We start from the raw sequence: 15,126 nt of genomic DNA on the forward strand, positions 1-15,126 counted from the left end.
TTGTCACAAATTCTTTCCTTGGCTATGTTAAATTCAACATTCTATGAAGGATTATGTTCATATTGTTACACAAACTGCACACACAATTACTGTTGAAAATCTTGCGCTGTTTTTTGATTTTACCTGCAGAGGGCGCTGAGTGAGGCTTGTCAAAAATCAACAGATGAGTAAATTGGATAAGTGAGTCCAATATTGTATTCATAACTTTTTTTTTTTTAATACACTGAAAAGGTCGAGAATAATTTTGCATTTAGGGACGCGTTTGATTCATTGGCGATTGCTGCATTTGAGTTGCTAATCTGAAATTGAAAATGACGATTACGCAAAAGGGTAGCCTAGTTCAACCAAATTGCAAATTCACGCAAATTGAGTGATCGACGTTATGGGGAAAATCAATCGAGATGCCGGACTACATTTACTCAGGACCATTTGAAGAGGATTTCAGTTTGCACTTTTTGTCACTGGTAGCTTCAAGCTAGCAGACGAGTTTCCTAGCTCGCTTGTGCATCTTAAAACTAAATCTATCATTTCATGCAACAAACACAAAGCAATACAATCTATCGGACATATTTTCTCTTTTTTTTGTTGTTGTCACTTGTTTAGCTCACACTGTCCATTAGTGTCCTCGTTCTGACAAACACGAAAACTGCAAATAAATTTTTTTTCACTCAATATTGACCAATAGAAGCAAAAACGACAAATCTATGGAAAATATTCCACTGTGTTTTTGTCCATTTTGCAGATGGACTCAAAAGCCGATGCTAAACGCGTTGCACCACAGTCGACTGTTTTCAAAAATTGAAGTACATTATTTGATTCAACGTTCATCCAAACGGGGGAAAAAAAAACCTTTAAAATCTTTTATAGAGGTGTCGTAAAACTGAAGTTGATTTGGAAAAATGTATCTGAAGAACTGTTGTGTTTTTTTTTTTTAAATAAATGTCAAAATGTTAAGAAACTAAACCAAAAATGTAAGATTTGAGAAAAAGATGTGAATAGCTATTTTTTTCACATTACAGTACATAATTGTGTTCTGTCATAAATGTCTTATACTTGGGTTTAAAATACTTGTGTAAAAGTCGCAATGTTCTGAGGATAACGTTAGAATGAGAATAAATTTTATGACATGAAATAAAGTTGGAATACAACGAGACTAAAGTCTGAATACTATTATGACAATTGTACTATAATGTTGCAGGAAACGTTCTTTGAGCGGAAAAGTCGCAATCTGGACTGAAAAAAATCTCCTGGGGAAAAAGCAGCTTTGAGCTGGGAAAAAAAAAAAAAAAAAAATCTGGGGAAAAAAAAGTGGTTGCATTGTTATGTAAATAACGTCGTAATAGTTTGATAAGCAGAGGATTTCCATTGCATGGGAAGACGATAAATTGTATATAATGTACAAAATTCACTGACAATTTGAAGTCCACAAACTTTTTCAATGACAAAAAAAACAAAACAAAACGTCCTTTTGATAAACTCAACCGATTTGTGTCACGTATGTCACAAAAATTCAACTGTCTTCACTTCTGGCTTTGAAACAAGCACACATGCGCACACATAGGGTGGGTGGGGGTGCTGTCACGTGGGCGGGGGTCCGTTGGTGTAGCGCAGCATGGGGTAGAAGGTGCGCGCAAAGTTGTTGGTGAGCGAGCAGCTGTCGGATTGCTCGTGCGCCGGCGCCGCCACCAAGCAGGCCAACGCCAGCAGCAGTGCCAACAGCACGTGCAGTGGGAACGCATCCCGCAGCAGGCGGTACAGCAGAGGCCGGCGGCGGGCGGGGGCGACGTCCGCACCCCTGCATGCAAATGAAGAGGAACATGCAAAAGTTAGACTGGAACGCATTGCCGACTTTGGCCAGACGACGAGCTGAGTCCCAAAACTTTGGTATGCATCGTGAAAACCTCAATTTGAATTAGGAGCTGTGGTGCTTTGATGTGACTTTTCCAATGCATGGGACAAGCCGAAAGAAGAAGAAGAAGAAGAAGAGGTTATTTGCACACTCTGATTGCGAACTCGTAAGGTGGACTTTACCAAATCCTGAGTGATTGTCCAAGACAGCTCTGTTGCTACTCCTGGTTGAATTTGATTCAAAAACTAAACAGAAAAATAACAGACCACTAGCTTAATGCTAATGCTAATACAAGATGGCGCCTCTGGCAAGTTCTCCCTGCTGCTGAATACATTTGTGTGTTTTTCGGTAGTCTCGGGATGACCGGTGCAATATGCTTTTATATCAATGAGAAATGGTACACTGATGTTACACAGATAAGCACACACTGCAGCCCACTTTTGGAGTCATTGTTCTTGAACTGTAAAGAGTTTTACTCGCCACGTAAATATGCCTCTTTCATTCTCGCGTTTACATTCTGCCTCAAGCTAGCACAAACGCAGCACTGCTAACGCAGCAGGTAAACGAGACTTGGGAAAAAAAACACCCAGATTCACAGCTCATTATCCTCGGCGATTTTAACACAGCTTAACTCCAGACCACTGTTATACTTTCATTAAAAACGCATACCGCGCAATTCTCCACGCACACCTAGACTCGGATCACTGCTGACTCTACGTAACACGTACATAAAGGGAGGCACTTAAGAGTGGGAAGCGTTTGGTAAAATCAGTTAAAAAGTGGACCGCCGAGGCAAAACTATAACTTCAAAGCTGCTTCGACTGCAAAATCCGGCGCGCAGCCTAGTTGAGTTCCTGTGTATGTCAGTTGCTGTGAGGATGTGTAAGAACAAAAACCTCACGCATTTTCAACTACAACAAGCCGTGGTTTAGAGTCAGACTTAATTGCAAAGAGGGTCTGTGCAGCTAAACTGGAATAAACTCTTTGCGCAAATGACGCCAAATCAGTCGAGCGTGGATGACAATCGCTCACTCATTACAAGCCACGTTCTCCCCCTATGGAAAACAAGAACGGGGTAGCCGAAAAGCCTAGCCGAACCTAAATAGCTTTGACTGCAGATTTGAAACAGACACTTCCACGTCACGGAGCCACGAAGCCGCACCACCCTCCACTCTGCCGTTGGGCATCCACCAAAGGGACGTGAGGCAGATCTTCAAACATCAACAGATCAACAAAGTGCCCCGCGGGCCCAGACCTTGTGTCCTCATCTGCCTCAAAGTCTACGCAAGCCAACTTGCTCTCGTCTTCACAGAGATCTTCAACAGGTCTCTAGAACTTTGTGAAGGGTTCGGGTTAGCCTACCCTAACCCATATTGATTCTCTCCAAAGAACAACTCACATTACTGCTGTACTGCTGAGCTTAGAGAGGCATCAGAAGTTCAAGAAAGGACACACCCTGCAGAAATGATGATGTGATGCGCCGTTGAATCCAGTCCACAACAATATATTGCAACTGGGCTCATCGTTGGACTCACACCTCAGTGAACAGTATCTTTGACCTTTACTGCCCCCGATGGCCAAGGAAAGCACATCAGAAAGAGCAGCAGAACTGATGGTGAAAAATGTCACAAAAACTGTTGTATTCTATGTATAATTGTCATCTCTGTCTGTTAGTTTTCCGCCATTGAAAAGCATTTTAACAATGTATCTTTTTGTTGTTGTCATGGTTTCAATTCAGATCATATCTACAGTCCGGAGTGTCATTCAAACACTGACAAAATCCATATGAGAACCTCTGCGCTCGTGATGTCTTCCAAATGGGCAACCTTCCAACAGTCTCCATGTGGCATTTATTGTCGTTTCCCAAATGCAGATGCAGAAAGAAGGGACTCGTACCTTCTTTGCATGTCTGCCTGTGGGTCATTGACTGGCTCCTCCTCTTCCACCTGACACAAGTACAAAATGTTGCAATCGCGTCTGTTAGTATCCAGCAGAGGCTGCCGTCAAGTTCAACATTCTGAGACATACTTTGTGGTGCTCGAGGCTGTTTAGGTCTTGGTTCAGGCCGCTGAGGCATTCGTGAATGTGCCTTAGTAGCAATTTCATCTTGTTGCTGACCACGTGAACTTTCTCCTTGGCCTCCACCCAATCCCCGTGGTCCCGGCCCGGCTCCAGGAGGAGCTGCGTGCCGACGGCGTGAAGCGACGCCACAGCCTCCCGGCGTCCCCGCAGCTCCTCTTGCAACTGCTGAGGGGGCGACGCCGAGCGCACTTGAAGGAACACGCTGTACGAGGCGAGATCCCCAGGTGGCGCGCCGCGCCGGTTTCTTACCTGCAGTTTACTCTGTTGCTCCAGCAGGGCGGCGTAAGAGGCTGAAGGGCGACGCTCGCTTATCTCGCTGAGTTTTTGCGCGACTTGAGCGAGCCACAAAAGCAACGAATGCAGTGACTCGTGGAACTCCTGCCAAGTCAAATCGTATCAATTGCAAACTAAAAACCAAACATGCGAGTCATTATTTTCTCCACCTGACACTGCATAAGTGCAGCGCGAAGGCCCGCCTCCCAGCGTTCCAAAGCGCCGCAGGCTCGCATCCAGCCGTGGTTAGCCGAGCCGAGCCCCGCTTTTAGCCGATTGAGTTGCTCGCTGTCGTCGTGGCGACCGGCGAGCAGGAAGTGACCAATGGCCAGGTTGACCGAGATCATCAGGCGCTTGTGCGCACAGAAAGCGTGCTGCATCTCCTGGAAGAAATTTTTTTTTTTCAAAAATTCGAAAAATCGGCACACGAGTGGAGAATGCGTTTCCTTGTTACGATCAGAATCAGCTTTATTCCAGGCTGTGTCAACTTCTTAACGTGTAAGCTAACTCAGATTTAACAAAAAGAATGAACCGAAACCACTGGGCAGAGGCGAAATTTCAAGAAGGGGAATCTTAAAGAGTAGAAGATGGGGACTACCTTGAGCGTCCTGACGTTGTCTTCAAAGTCTGCGACGCCGGTGGAGGGCGGGATCATCTGCAGCGCCTCCAGCTCGGGCAGTTTCCTGTTCAGCCAGGAAGTGACGTCCCTGAGTCTGGCGCTGAGCTGGTGCCATTGCTGCGGGTTCTGACGGATGTCATTCTCCTGCTGGACCCACTGGGCCTGCGCTACCTCCCAGCGCTGGATCACGCCTACACCGGCCACCGTGAAGATTAGTACCAAGAATCCATTTCATGACTCACTTTTCTATTTCTATTCTATTCAGCGGACCTGGACACTTTGGGGAAAAAAAGAGTCGACTTCGTCGTGGAGACGGAGTGACTGATCACGCAAAACGTTAGATCCACGTTCTTATATGGATTTTAAAGGTGACTCGATTCATAGAAAACTCCCGAATCACAGTATTCGGTTTTTGTACCGAGTCACCAGTGAAGCTCAAAATACCTTTGGAACACAACTCGGCTGACTTCCTCTCACAAGCTTTGCTTCTGCATTTGAACCTAACCTGTACCTTTTTGGGCATGGCGGGAGGTGGGGGTCGCTTGCCACTTGCAGTACCTTTCGTGGCCCACCGCATAATGGATAAAGAGGGATTCCCAACAACGCTCGGGTCTTACCTGTTGCCGTACGTTTCGGCGCAGCGCCACCGGTCAGACCAGGTTGACTAGCTGGAGGGAGATTTTCCACTTTCTGCTCATCGTCGAGGAGCAACTTGACTCGCTTGACGTCATCGATGCTTCCGCTGCACTCGGACATCAGCTTCACCTGATCACATGACCGCTGGTCAACAATGGCAAAAGTCGTCTTCTCGGATGCGACGCTTCCTTACGTAGCCCTGCTGGTGGAATGAAGCGCTGCGGACACGCTGGCTAAGCGCCGTTCTCGGCGGGGAGGCGGGATGATGCCAGCTTGGCGTGTCGTTTGTAGACTTCGCTGTGGAAAAATCACTGAACAGATTTCTTTCTGAACATGTCCAGGTACCAAAAATAGTTACCAGGCTGAGTGTGTAAAGTAAGGGCCCCCTCAACCTAAGAACTGCTTGGGCCAGCTGAAATCAAGCATTTTGTAGAACTAGCTGGCAAAGAGATTTTCATAGCTCTATGGAGAGAATTTGGCTCACTTTTGCTTGCAAAATTCTTTCAATTCAGCAAAAATGGAGGTGAATGGCCTGTTGAAGGTCATGCCGGTCATGGATTGGATGGAAGGTCATGGATTCAAGTCTGGGGTTTTAAGCTCGGCCACTCCAAAACATTCATTTACTTTTTTTCAAAGCCGTTCAGAAGTTGACTCAGTGGTGCGTTTTTGTTTGTTCTCGTGTGCTTCAGTCCGTGTAATATTCTACCCAAAAGTCTTTTTTTGTTTTCTTTTGCAAAAGTAAGACGAGCTTTTCTGTTGTTCATGATCATCAGTAGTTTTGGCCTTGGAACGCGTTCTTCTTGCCCTCCTTGTTGTGTCATACAGCCTAACCCCAACTGCGGCAAGGAAGGCGTGCATGCACTTCTCTGCAAGTTGTCCTGAGTTCCTTTGTGGCCTCCTGGATGAGTCATTCCTGTTCTCTTGGGGTCATCTTTGCAGGCCAGCCACTCTCTCGGAAGGTTCACTACTGTTCTATCATTCCTCCGTTTGAGGTGAATGGCTCTCCCTATGGTTCATTTGAATCCTAAAGCTTGATAAATGGCTTTTGTAAGGATTTCAAGACAGACAGATGCCAGTCACCTTATTTCTCAACAGTTCTTTTTTGACATCTTTTTTTCCTTCAACTCGATTTTATCCATCAGATTCTGTTGTCTGATTTCTTGATGTGGAGCTAATCAGGCTTGGCTGTGATCAGTGAAAATTAACCCAAAAATGTGGTTAGCCACGATTAATCCATGATTTTAAAAAAGGGGGAAATCCTTCTGCGGCAGCATGGTGACACAGCTGTAGAGCATTGGCCTCACAGTTCTGAAGACCACGGTACAAATCAAACAACACCACCCCACCCCCCTCCCCCTCCGCCTGTGTGGCTTTTCTCTGGCCACTGCGGTTTTCCTTGGAGATCCCCCAAAATTTTTTTGCATTGATTGGAGACTCTAAATTACCCCTATTTACGATTGCGTGTGCGACTGTTGTCTGTCACCGTGCGACCTACGATTGGCTGGGAACCAGTTGAGGGTGTACCCCGCCTCCAGCCCAATGACAGCCGGGATTGGCTCCAGCACTCCCATGCCCCTCGTGAGGATAAGCGGGTCAGAAAATGGATGGATCGAATTGCATTTGCACACAGGCCCAGGTAACTTAGAATCATTTCCCCCCCTATAAATGAAATCGCTGTTTAAGAACAGCATTTTAAATTCACCGAGGTTCTATTTGTCTGATATTTGTGTGGAAATATGCAAAAATGTAAGCATACATGAGAAGGGGGCAATAACCCTTCATGGCAACACAGTGTTTGTGCTTGTTTCGCACCCCCCACCGACGTTACCTGACAGGGTGCGGACGAACGCGATGTCCTCGGCGTTGTCTGCATCTTGGCGGGACGAGGACCCTCCCAAGTCGACAGTGTGGTCCCACTCCAGCGGGATGGAGTCCACGCTGATAGGCGTCTCTCTTCCGGAATGTTCCAAAGTCTGGAGTTCAGCCGCGTCCTTCTTGAACGAGTCCCTCCATGAATACACCGCGCCGCTCGCTTGGGCAGGGTTCCTCCAGTCACATGTCTCCTCCTCCAGAACCTCAACCTACAGGAAGCGGCACGTTAGAATTGGATCTATTGGACGAGTTCTCCAAATTGTCTGTGAAATGGTCTGGGTTACTGACTGGGCGGCGGGAAAGCAGGCGATGGTGGAAACGTGCGACGCGGCCGAAGACTTCCTGGCAATACGAATGCAGTTCCTCCAGCTCTTCCTCGATGAGTGCCGCGTCCACAGGAGCGCTCTTCTTAATCAGGTTCTCGCCAAAAACGATGAGGGCGTCGATCCTGTTGGCGTTGAACGTGATCTCGAGCTGGAAGGCCTACGCCACAAACGAGAATGAGATTAGCTTTAGCTTTTAGCTTAGCTGGTTGCGACAGTCCAGGTGGGAGCCGGCGGACCCACAGTACCTTCAGCTGCCTCATTTTGTCCTCCCTGTCGCTTTCACAGAAGTGCTCCACGTCGGTGAGCTGCAGGTCCATCTCCGTCAGACACATTAGGATACCCTCGCGAGTGCTCTCCAAATCTTCTCTCTGCGATGTGAAATGCTGAACACACCAAAACGTTCATGTCAGCATCTGCAAGATTTTTCACTGTTGTGTCTCAGTCATCGTGGCCGTTGTTCCCGCTTTGAGGAAAATGGAGATGTGACGCAGAGCCTTTTGCTTCTTCAGTTCTAAAGTCCACCTGTGTTCTTCTCTGCCTTTTCGGTCAAATCGATTACTGCGTTGCCGTTGTCTGTTCAGTTTGTCCTGAAAGAGGCCCGTGGAGGCATAGTTTCCCCAAAAATCCCAAAGAGCGACAGTAACTGATATTTTGAATCAAACACCACTTTAAATACTTTGTTTTGTGTGCACCAAGTGGGGACTCCCTTCTTGCGTCACTCCTACACCGGAATTTGGTTTGTGCTTGAAAACATGACCCCTGTCAGCGGATCTTGCGCCATCTGAAGGTGAATCTCTCCCGGGAGCTTCAATTGCTGGTGTTGCTTCCAAACGAGTGGGGCGGCCAGAACCTTTCAGAATGGTCGCTAAGAAACCTACATTATCACTCCTCAGCGTGCCAGCGTGACGTCACGGCCGATCCGGTTTTGTGCTCCACAAACATGGCAACCGACTGTACAAGCTCTAAAATGCCTTTTAAAATGTGCATGAAAATTTTCAAATGAACTCTTCAGAAAAGACCTTCACAATATTGCGTGAACCGCCAAATCCATCAAATCAGATATTAGACTCTTCTTTCATTAGAAAATAACTTTTCCCGTTTCTTAGGAATCAGCAGTAGAAATTCGGCCGGTTTCAACCAAATCACATATTTTGGAACGTACAAAGTGAGGAAACGAGCTTTTTGCGAAATACCGTATTTTTGCAGAATGATTTTTTTTTTTTCGAACATCCAAATAGTGCTTTTCAAATATACAACAAGCAGCTACAACAAGGGAAAAAGTGCTTTAGATGGCAAAAAAAAAAAAAAATCCCAAAACATTCACAGTCAACTGTAATTTTTACACTTGACAGAAGCTATTTACAAATTATTAGCACAATATTTAGAGTTATGTTCCTTTGCTTCAATGCCTGAAGAATGGAGGAAAAGTGTGCTAGTTCCCATTTTTAAGAACAAAGGGAGCTGTGGCAACTATAGAGGAATAAAGTTGATGAGCCACACAATGAAGTTATGGGAAAGAGTAGTAGAGGGCAGACTTGGGTCGTAAGTCAGTATCTGCGAGCAACAGGATGGTTTCGTGCCTAGAAAGAGTACCACAGATGCATTATTTGCCTTGAGGATGCTCGTGGAAAAAGTACAGAGAAGCTCAGAAGGAGCTACATTGTGTCTTTGGAGACCCAGAGAAAGCCCACGACAGAGTACCAAGAAAGGAACTTTGGGCCTGCATGTGCAAATCTGCTGTGGCGGAGAAATATGCTACAATAGTACAAGACATGAATGAGGCCAGCAGAACAGCCCTGAGGTGTAAGAGAAGAATTGAAAGTGGAGGTGGGACTGCATCAGGGATCAGCCCTGAGCCCCTTCCTGTTCGCTGTGGTAATGGATAGGCTGACCGATGAGGTTAGACCGGAATCCCCTTGGACCGTGATGTTCGCAGATGATATTGTGATCTGCAGTAAAAGCAGGGAGCAGGCGGAGGAACAATTAGAAAGATGGAGGCGTGCACTGGAAAGGAGAGGAATGAAGATTAGCCGAAGTAAAACAGAATATAAGTGCGTGAATGAGAGGGGTCGAGGGGGAGGAGTGAAGCTACAGGGAGAGGAGACAGCGAGGGTGGACCACTTCAAATACTTGGGGTCAACAATCCAGAGCAATGGTGACTGTGGTAAGGAAGTGAAGAAAGGGGTCCAAGCGGGGGTTGGAACAGCTGGTGGAAGGTGTCTGGTGTGTTATGTGACAGAAAAGTCTCCGCTAGGATGAAAGGAAAAGTTTATGAAGCAGTGGCGAGGCCGGCCATGATTTACGGATTAGAGACGGTGGACAGGAAGCAGAACCGGAGGTGACAGAAATGAAGATGCTGAGGTTCTCGCTCGGATAGGATTAGAAATGAGCTCCTTAGAGGGACGGCCAAAGCTGGATGTTTTGGGGACAAGATTCGAGAGAGCAGACTTCGATGGTTCGGACGAGTCCAAAGGCGAGAAAGCGAGTATATCGGTAGAAGGGTGCTGAGGATGGAGCTGCCAGGCAAACAAGCGAGAGGAAGACCAAAGTAAGGTTGCTGGATGTTGTGAGGGAAGACATGAGGACAGTGGGCAGTGTTGGAGAGCAGGATGCACGAGATAGGCTTGGATGGAAAAAGATGACGCGCTGTGGCGACCCCTAATGGGACAAGCCCAAAGGAAAAGAAGAACAAGATTTACAGTTATGTTCCTTTCTTATTCTGATTGCAAAATAATGTATTTCCAGTTAATCAATGTATCAATTTGACTTGGGACTTGTTGAGAGGACTTCTTTCTTGTGGGTATCATAGGTGATCGCGTGCGCTTTCCCATCTGTGATTTTTCCATGCAGATCTCATCCAAAGGAGACCCATCACTTCCATCTACTGCTCACAGTTCATCACTTATGTACTTTTCCAGTTTAATAATGTAGGAGTGCTGGCTTAGATGAGAGACGTCATTGGCACTCGACGCTTTGATTGCCGTTAAACGGCAGTCCCGCACAATCACTGAGTTACTGACAAAAAATATCAACTGTTCACTGCTGAAAAAAAAAACGGAGAATATCTTGAAGGGGTTAAAGATCATCGATCAAAATGGAGCTTCAGTGCAACCCTGGCAAGTCATTAACAAAACCATCAAAAGCAGCTTCTGTGTTTGCAATATCCTGATCAGCGACCGATTGTATCGCATCCTGCTGGGATTAGCGAGAGGTGAGGCCACTGGGATGAGTTTAGCAAACACTTATCTGGATCCATCATGTGGAAACTTTCTTTTGTCTGCCTAATCGCTTCATCCCTCAATGCTGAGCTTGGCTAAATGTCACAGTGTTAAGTGCGCCGCCGGACGGACGACGGATGCAACTTTTTTCTCGGATGGCGGACGTTTGGCGCTTCGACAGGTCAAAAAAAAAAAAAAAAAGTCTTCTCGGGTTACAAGTGACCGACACGAATAGGGACATGGAGGCGAACGCGCCATCTGCTCACATGAAGCTGTTTATTACTTTTGCGCCCCTCCACTAAAACAAAAAAAACAAAGAAAATAAAATGGAGTGTTTAGCAGATCAATCAAAAAAAAAGTGCCTTCAGTGCAGGGGTGGACACCTGACTTTTGTCACACTCTCCCTCAGAGGGGCCGAAGCATGTCAATGTATGATCGCCTCCAATGATTTCAAATACTCGAGAAATGGACAGATTACCATTTTAAAATCAGAAACCAGTAAACACCGGTTGATCTATTACGCTTTACTACTTGACTTTAAAAGTATCATTGGCCACAAAACCTGCTTAATCATATTAAAAGAGAAGACAATTGACATTTTGGGCACTTTAGCAAGAAACATTTAGTCCATGCACTGGATTTGCTTTTATGGATCACACAGTTGAGACGAGACGGCCGGCGGGCCGGCTCTGGCTCCGGGCCTCAAGTTTGATCGAGCTGTTTTTTATTGGTTCTCCAGTTTAGCATACCGACTCGAGGCGGGGACTGACATTGAGCCTTTCGGGACTCCGTGAGTAAAGTTGTGGTCAGTGTCTGGACTGGCCCCGGATATAAAAGGATCGATGTTTTAGTCATTTTCTTAATCCGATCATTCGCCAGCCACACCCTTCAATAACCACAAAAACACCTGACCAATTAATAAGAGAAAATCACACCTAATATACAGAACTGAACAAAGAAGTCTTTGGCTTCAATGTCCTCACTAACCAAGAAGAGTCTTGTTGGCTAAATGATTATTTCTGTGGATGACTGACGAGCTCCACAGACCCCACACAGACACGCGTCACAAAATTCGGACACCGAGGATGCCACTGCCTCGCGTCGACATCTGGATACTTTCCGCGGATCCGGTGCCAATGTTTCCCGTGAAACTCCTCACCTTGAGTCGTCGTAGCACGGCGGCCACGCGTCTCAGGAGGCCGTCCCATCGCCGGTTGCCCTCATCGACCCTCAGGTGGAGCTCGCCGGCGGCGTCTGTCCGGTTCTCGCGGGCCAGCTGGCGGTACTGCTCGTTGACCAGCTCCAACTGGGTCAAACGCTCGTGCACTTGCCGCTGGAAGGCCTGACAGAAAAAAACGGTGGCCGGGACGTCAGGAGGGGTGTTGGGGTTGCACGCGTGATTTGTCAGCACCTCCCCCCGCCCCCTTTGTGATCAAGGTCAGCGTAGGCCCGAATGGCGGCTATTTTCTGAAAGATCATCCCCGGCGATTATCCTGAGGTGTGAGGTGAACTTGGCCGCCATTTTCAAAAAAATAACCATGGAATGAGACTCTAAACGCCTCTAAAATCCTCCAGAACAGGAATTGGAGGTTGATGGCGGAAGTACACGGCCTATTCTACTGCTCTGCTGAGGAATAATGTCGTTTGCATTATTGAAGGTTATGTAAAGTTTTCAAAGCAACTTTTGCTTATTTTAAACTTTTTTTTTTTTTTTTTTTTTTTAATGCTGAATTGGAATCTGGAATCAGTTACGAAGGAAACATTTTTAGTTTTCGATTATCAGCAAAAATTCATCACACATTGCTGAATTTGCCGGAACAACCCGAGCACACAGCGGTAAATCCCAAGAAGGGTCGTGACGTAACAATGAGACACAAACATGGCTGCCGTTCCACACCGATGTGAGAGCGATGATGAATTTTCCAATGATTCGAGCGATGAACATGATTCTGAAGGGTCCCATGAAGACTGAAGAATATATGCTCGATCAAGGCCTTTAAAAGTTATCAATTTGAGCCGGTTAGACAGAACAGCCGTTCAAATGCAGACGAGGGAGCTGGCAATGAAGGTGCCGAGCCAGCAGTCAGACCCAGGGAGGAGGACATGCTTCGTCTTGGAAACACTGGCTGGGAAGCATTTGTGAAGTTCTTTGATGTATTTAGGCATAAAAATGGCTGCGCTATTCTGAAAATGAATGGTGCCACTGCAGTTGCGCATCTGTAGTTCACCACATACTACTGGAGCAGTAACAGCACTTTTGACTGTCAGGTGTAGGGACTTTCTTCAGATGTGAAGAATCGTTGTGTGTAATAGGCTCAGGTTGTTAGAACGGAACTCAAATGGGTCCCGCCCAGCAAAACAATTCTAGTCCCCGACAAACAAAACAATTTTACACTTTTCTGCAATCAGAGAAGGTCTGGTCCATAAACAGTGGTCAGAAGTTCACCTCAAATTTCTTGAGCTCCTCCTTGGCAGTGGCGTAGAGGACGTCGGCAGAGTCTGGATTGGCCGCCGTCAGCTCGGCCGCCTCGAGCCAGTCCTCGAAGCAAGCCAAGTCGTCCACGAACTTGCACCACAGACGCCACGTCTGCTCGATCCTGAAATCATCTCAAATGCTAAACGAGCTTCCACTCTGGCTACCGACTCTTCGGTGACTCGTGCAGACCACCGCGCTCTGGTCTGAGCCATGTCGGGTCTCATCCTAACATCGTTTTTCGGGATGGGGTAGGAGGGCCGTGTTGAGTGTTCCAAAATAGGGCTTCATGATCATTTCCAAGGGTTAGGTCCTAACGCAAATCAAGCACGATCCACGTTTTAAAATATTTGCCATATGAAAAGGAAAAGGTTCCCGAGCCCTGCTCTACTGGTTGCCAGCCAATCACAGGGCACGTGGAGACAGACAACAGTTGCACTCACAATTATTACACCTAGGTCGGCAATTTAGAGTCTCCAATGAATGCAGGTTTTGGGGATATGGGAGGAAAGCGGAGTACCCGTAGAAAAGACACCACGCAGGCACAGCGGGGAGAGCATGCAAAGTTCACACAGGTAGAACCCGGATTTGAACACCGGTCCTCAGAACTGTGAGGGAAACATTCTAACCGTGCTACCTGTTAAAAAATGGTTGATCACAAATCGTTTATAGCGAACCCCCCAAGCTCAGGCTAGTAGGCCCCCCCCATCCCAGGAACTGGAACTGACCTCATTTTCCGCTCAAGGGCCGTGGCGCAGATGTTCCGCCAGCGTTGGTCCAGACTGCTCGCAGCCTGCAGGATGGTGTCACGTTCCGACTCGCCGCAGCAAGCATCCGCGTCGCGCAGCAGGATGTCACACGACCTCGCCACTGATGCTACCGTCGTCGCGTGGTCGTCGATGTCACGCTGCACCTCCTGGAGGTCAAAGGGCGCATTAGCGTCCTTAACGTGTCCCACAGATGAGGACCTGATGCTGCTCTAGTCACTATTTTGTGTCTTAAAATCTCTAAATATACATATATATATATATATATATATATATATATATATGCCGCCACAGTGGAGAAATACAATGAAAATAATAATGATGACAACTTTTCATGCCCGTGTGAATTTATGTGGTATATTGCCACACATTTTTTAGCAATAAAATTGAAAATACAGATGTGCAAGAGAATGTCAACAGTGTGCCCTTACCCATTCGCAGTGCTGAATTCTCACGGATTTTGCTCTCAAAACATTTTTTTTCCTTTCCACAATGTACTATATTTTCATGACCAAAAGGTGCACTTAAAAGGCTTACATCTTATAATGCAATGCGCCAAGTTCTAAAATCTGTAAATCTTGTGCGACGACTCCAATGAAGTACAACTGAACAAACTGGTGACATTGTCAGCATGCATGCTAGCATCTGTTTTAGCGCGCACTTAAGCGACCTTATGGCGGTGAGCAACAATTGCACTTTTAATTTTACAAGCACTATAATAAACTTACAGCCCCCCCCCCCCCCCCCCCACACACACACACACTGCCAGTCTAGGAAAGTCATTAGTCAACTCAAGGTGCCACATTGAAAATAAAATGATCAAACCACAGCAAACGGAATAGCATGCTTGGAGCGACTCCCAGCATGCTTTGAGGCACTAAGGATGTAAATAGTGCATGTTGTGTGTTCATTATTTCTTCTGTCATTGTTTTATTATTTGCTAGTTATGCTATTCCCGCGAATAATGGAGGGAACAATGAATATGGACCAAAAATGGATAAACAACGAAAT

At 46.5% G+C, this 15,126-nt stretch overlaps 1 protein-coding gene across 1 annotated transcript in view; it reads right to left on the reverse strand.

The window, feature by feature from the left end:
- Positions 1 to 139: 139 nt before the first annotated feature.
- Positions 140 to 15,126, reverse strand: part of LOC133501491 (nesprin-2-like) — a 40,260-nt gene continuing 25,273 nt past the window's right edge. Inside the window, exons 31-44 of the mRNA XM_061821305.1 lie at positions 14,077 to 14,264; positions 13,322 to 13,472; positions 12,035 to 12,217; positions 7,903 to 8,040; positions 7,620 to 7,814; positions 7,288 to 7,540; positions 5,653 to 5,756; positions 5,441 to 5,588; positions 4,803 to 5,014; positions 4,375 to 4,587; positions 4,181 to 4,309; positions 3,878 to 4,096; positions 3,746 to 3,795; positions 140 to 1,795 (exon numbers count right to left, since the gene is read on the reverse strand). Of these exons, the coding sequence (XP_061677289.1) occupies positions 1,579 to 1,795; positions 3,746 to 3,795; positions 3,878 to 4,096; positions 4,181 to 4,309; positions 4,375 to 4,587; positions 4,803 to 5,014; positions 5,441 to 5,588; positions 5,653 to 5,756; positions 7,288 to 7,540; positions 7,620 to 7,814; positions 7,903 to 8,040; positions 12,035 to 12,217; positions 13,322 to 13,472; positions 14,077 to 14,264 (2,400 nt within the window). The 3' untranslated portion in view covers positions 140 to 1,578. The remainder of the gene's footprint in view (positions 1,796 to 3,745; positions 3,796 to 3,877; positions 4,097 to 4,180; positions 4,310 to 4,374; positions 4,588 to 4,802; positions 5,015 to 5,440; positions 5,589 to 5,652; positions 5,757 to 7,287; positions 7,541 to 7,619; positions 7,815 to 7,902; positions 8,041 to 12,034; positions 12,218 to 13,321; positions 13,473 to 14,076; positions 14,265 to 15,126) is intronic.

Source organism: Syngnathoides biaculeatus, chromosome 5 (assembly GCF_019802595.1).
Source record: "Syngnathoides biaculeatus isolate LvHL_M chromosome 5, ASM1980259v1, whole genome shotgun sequence".
NCBI lineage: Eukaryota > Metazoa > Chordata > Actinopteri > Syngnathiformes > Syngnathidae > Syngnathoides > Syngnathoides biaculeatus.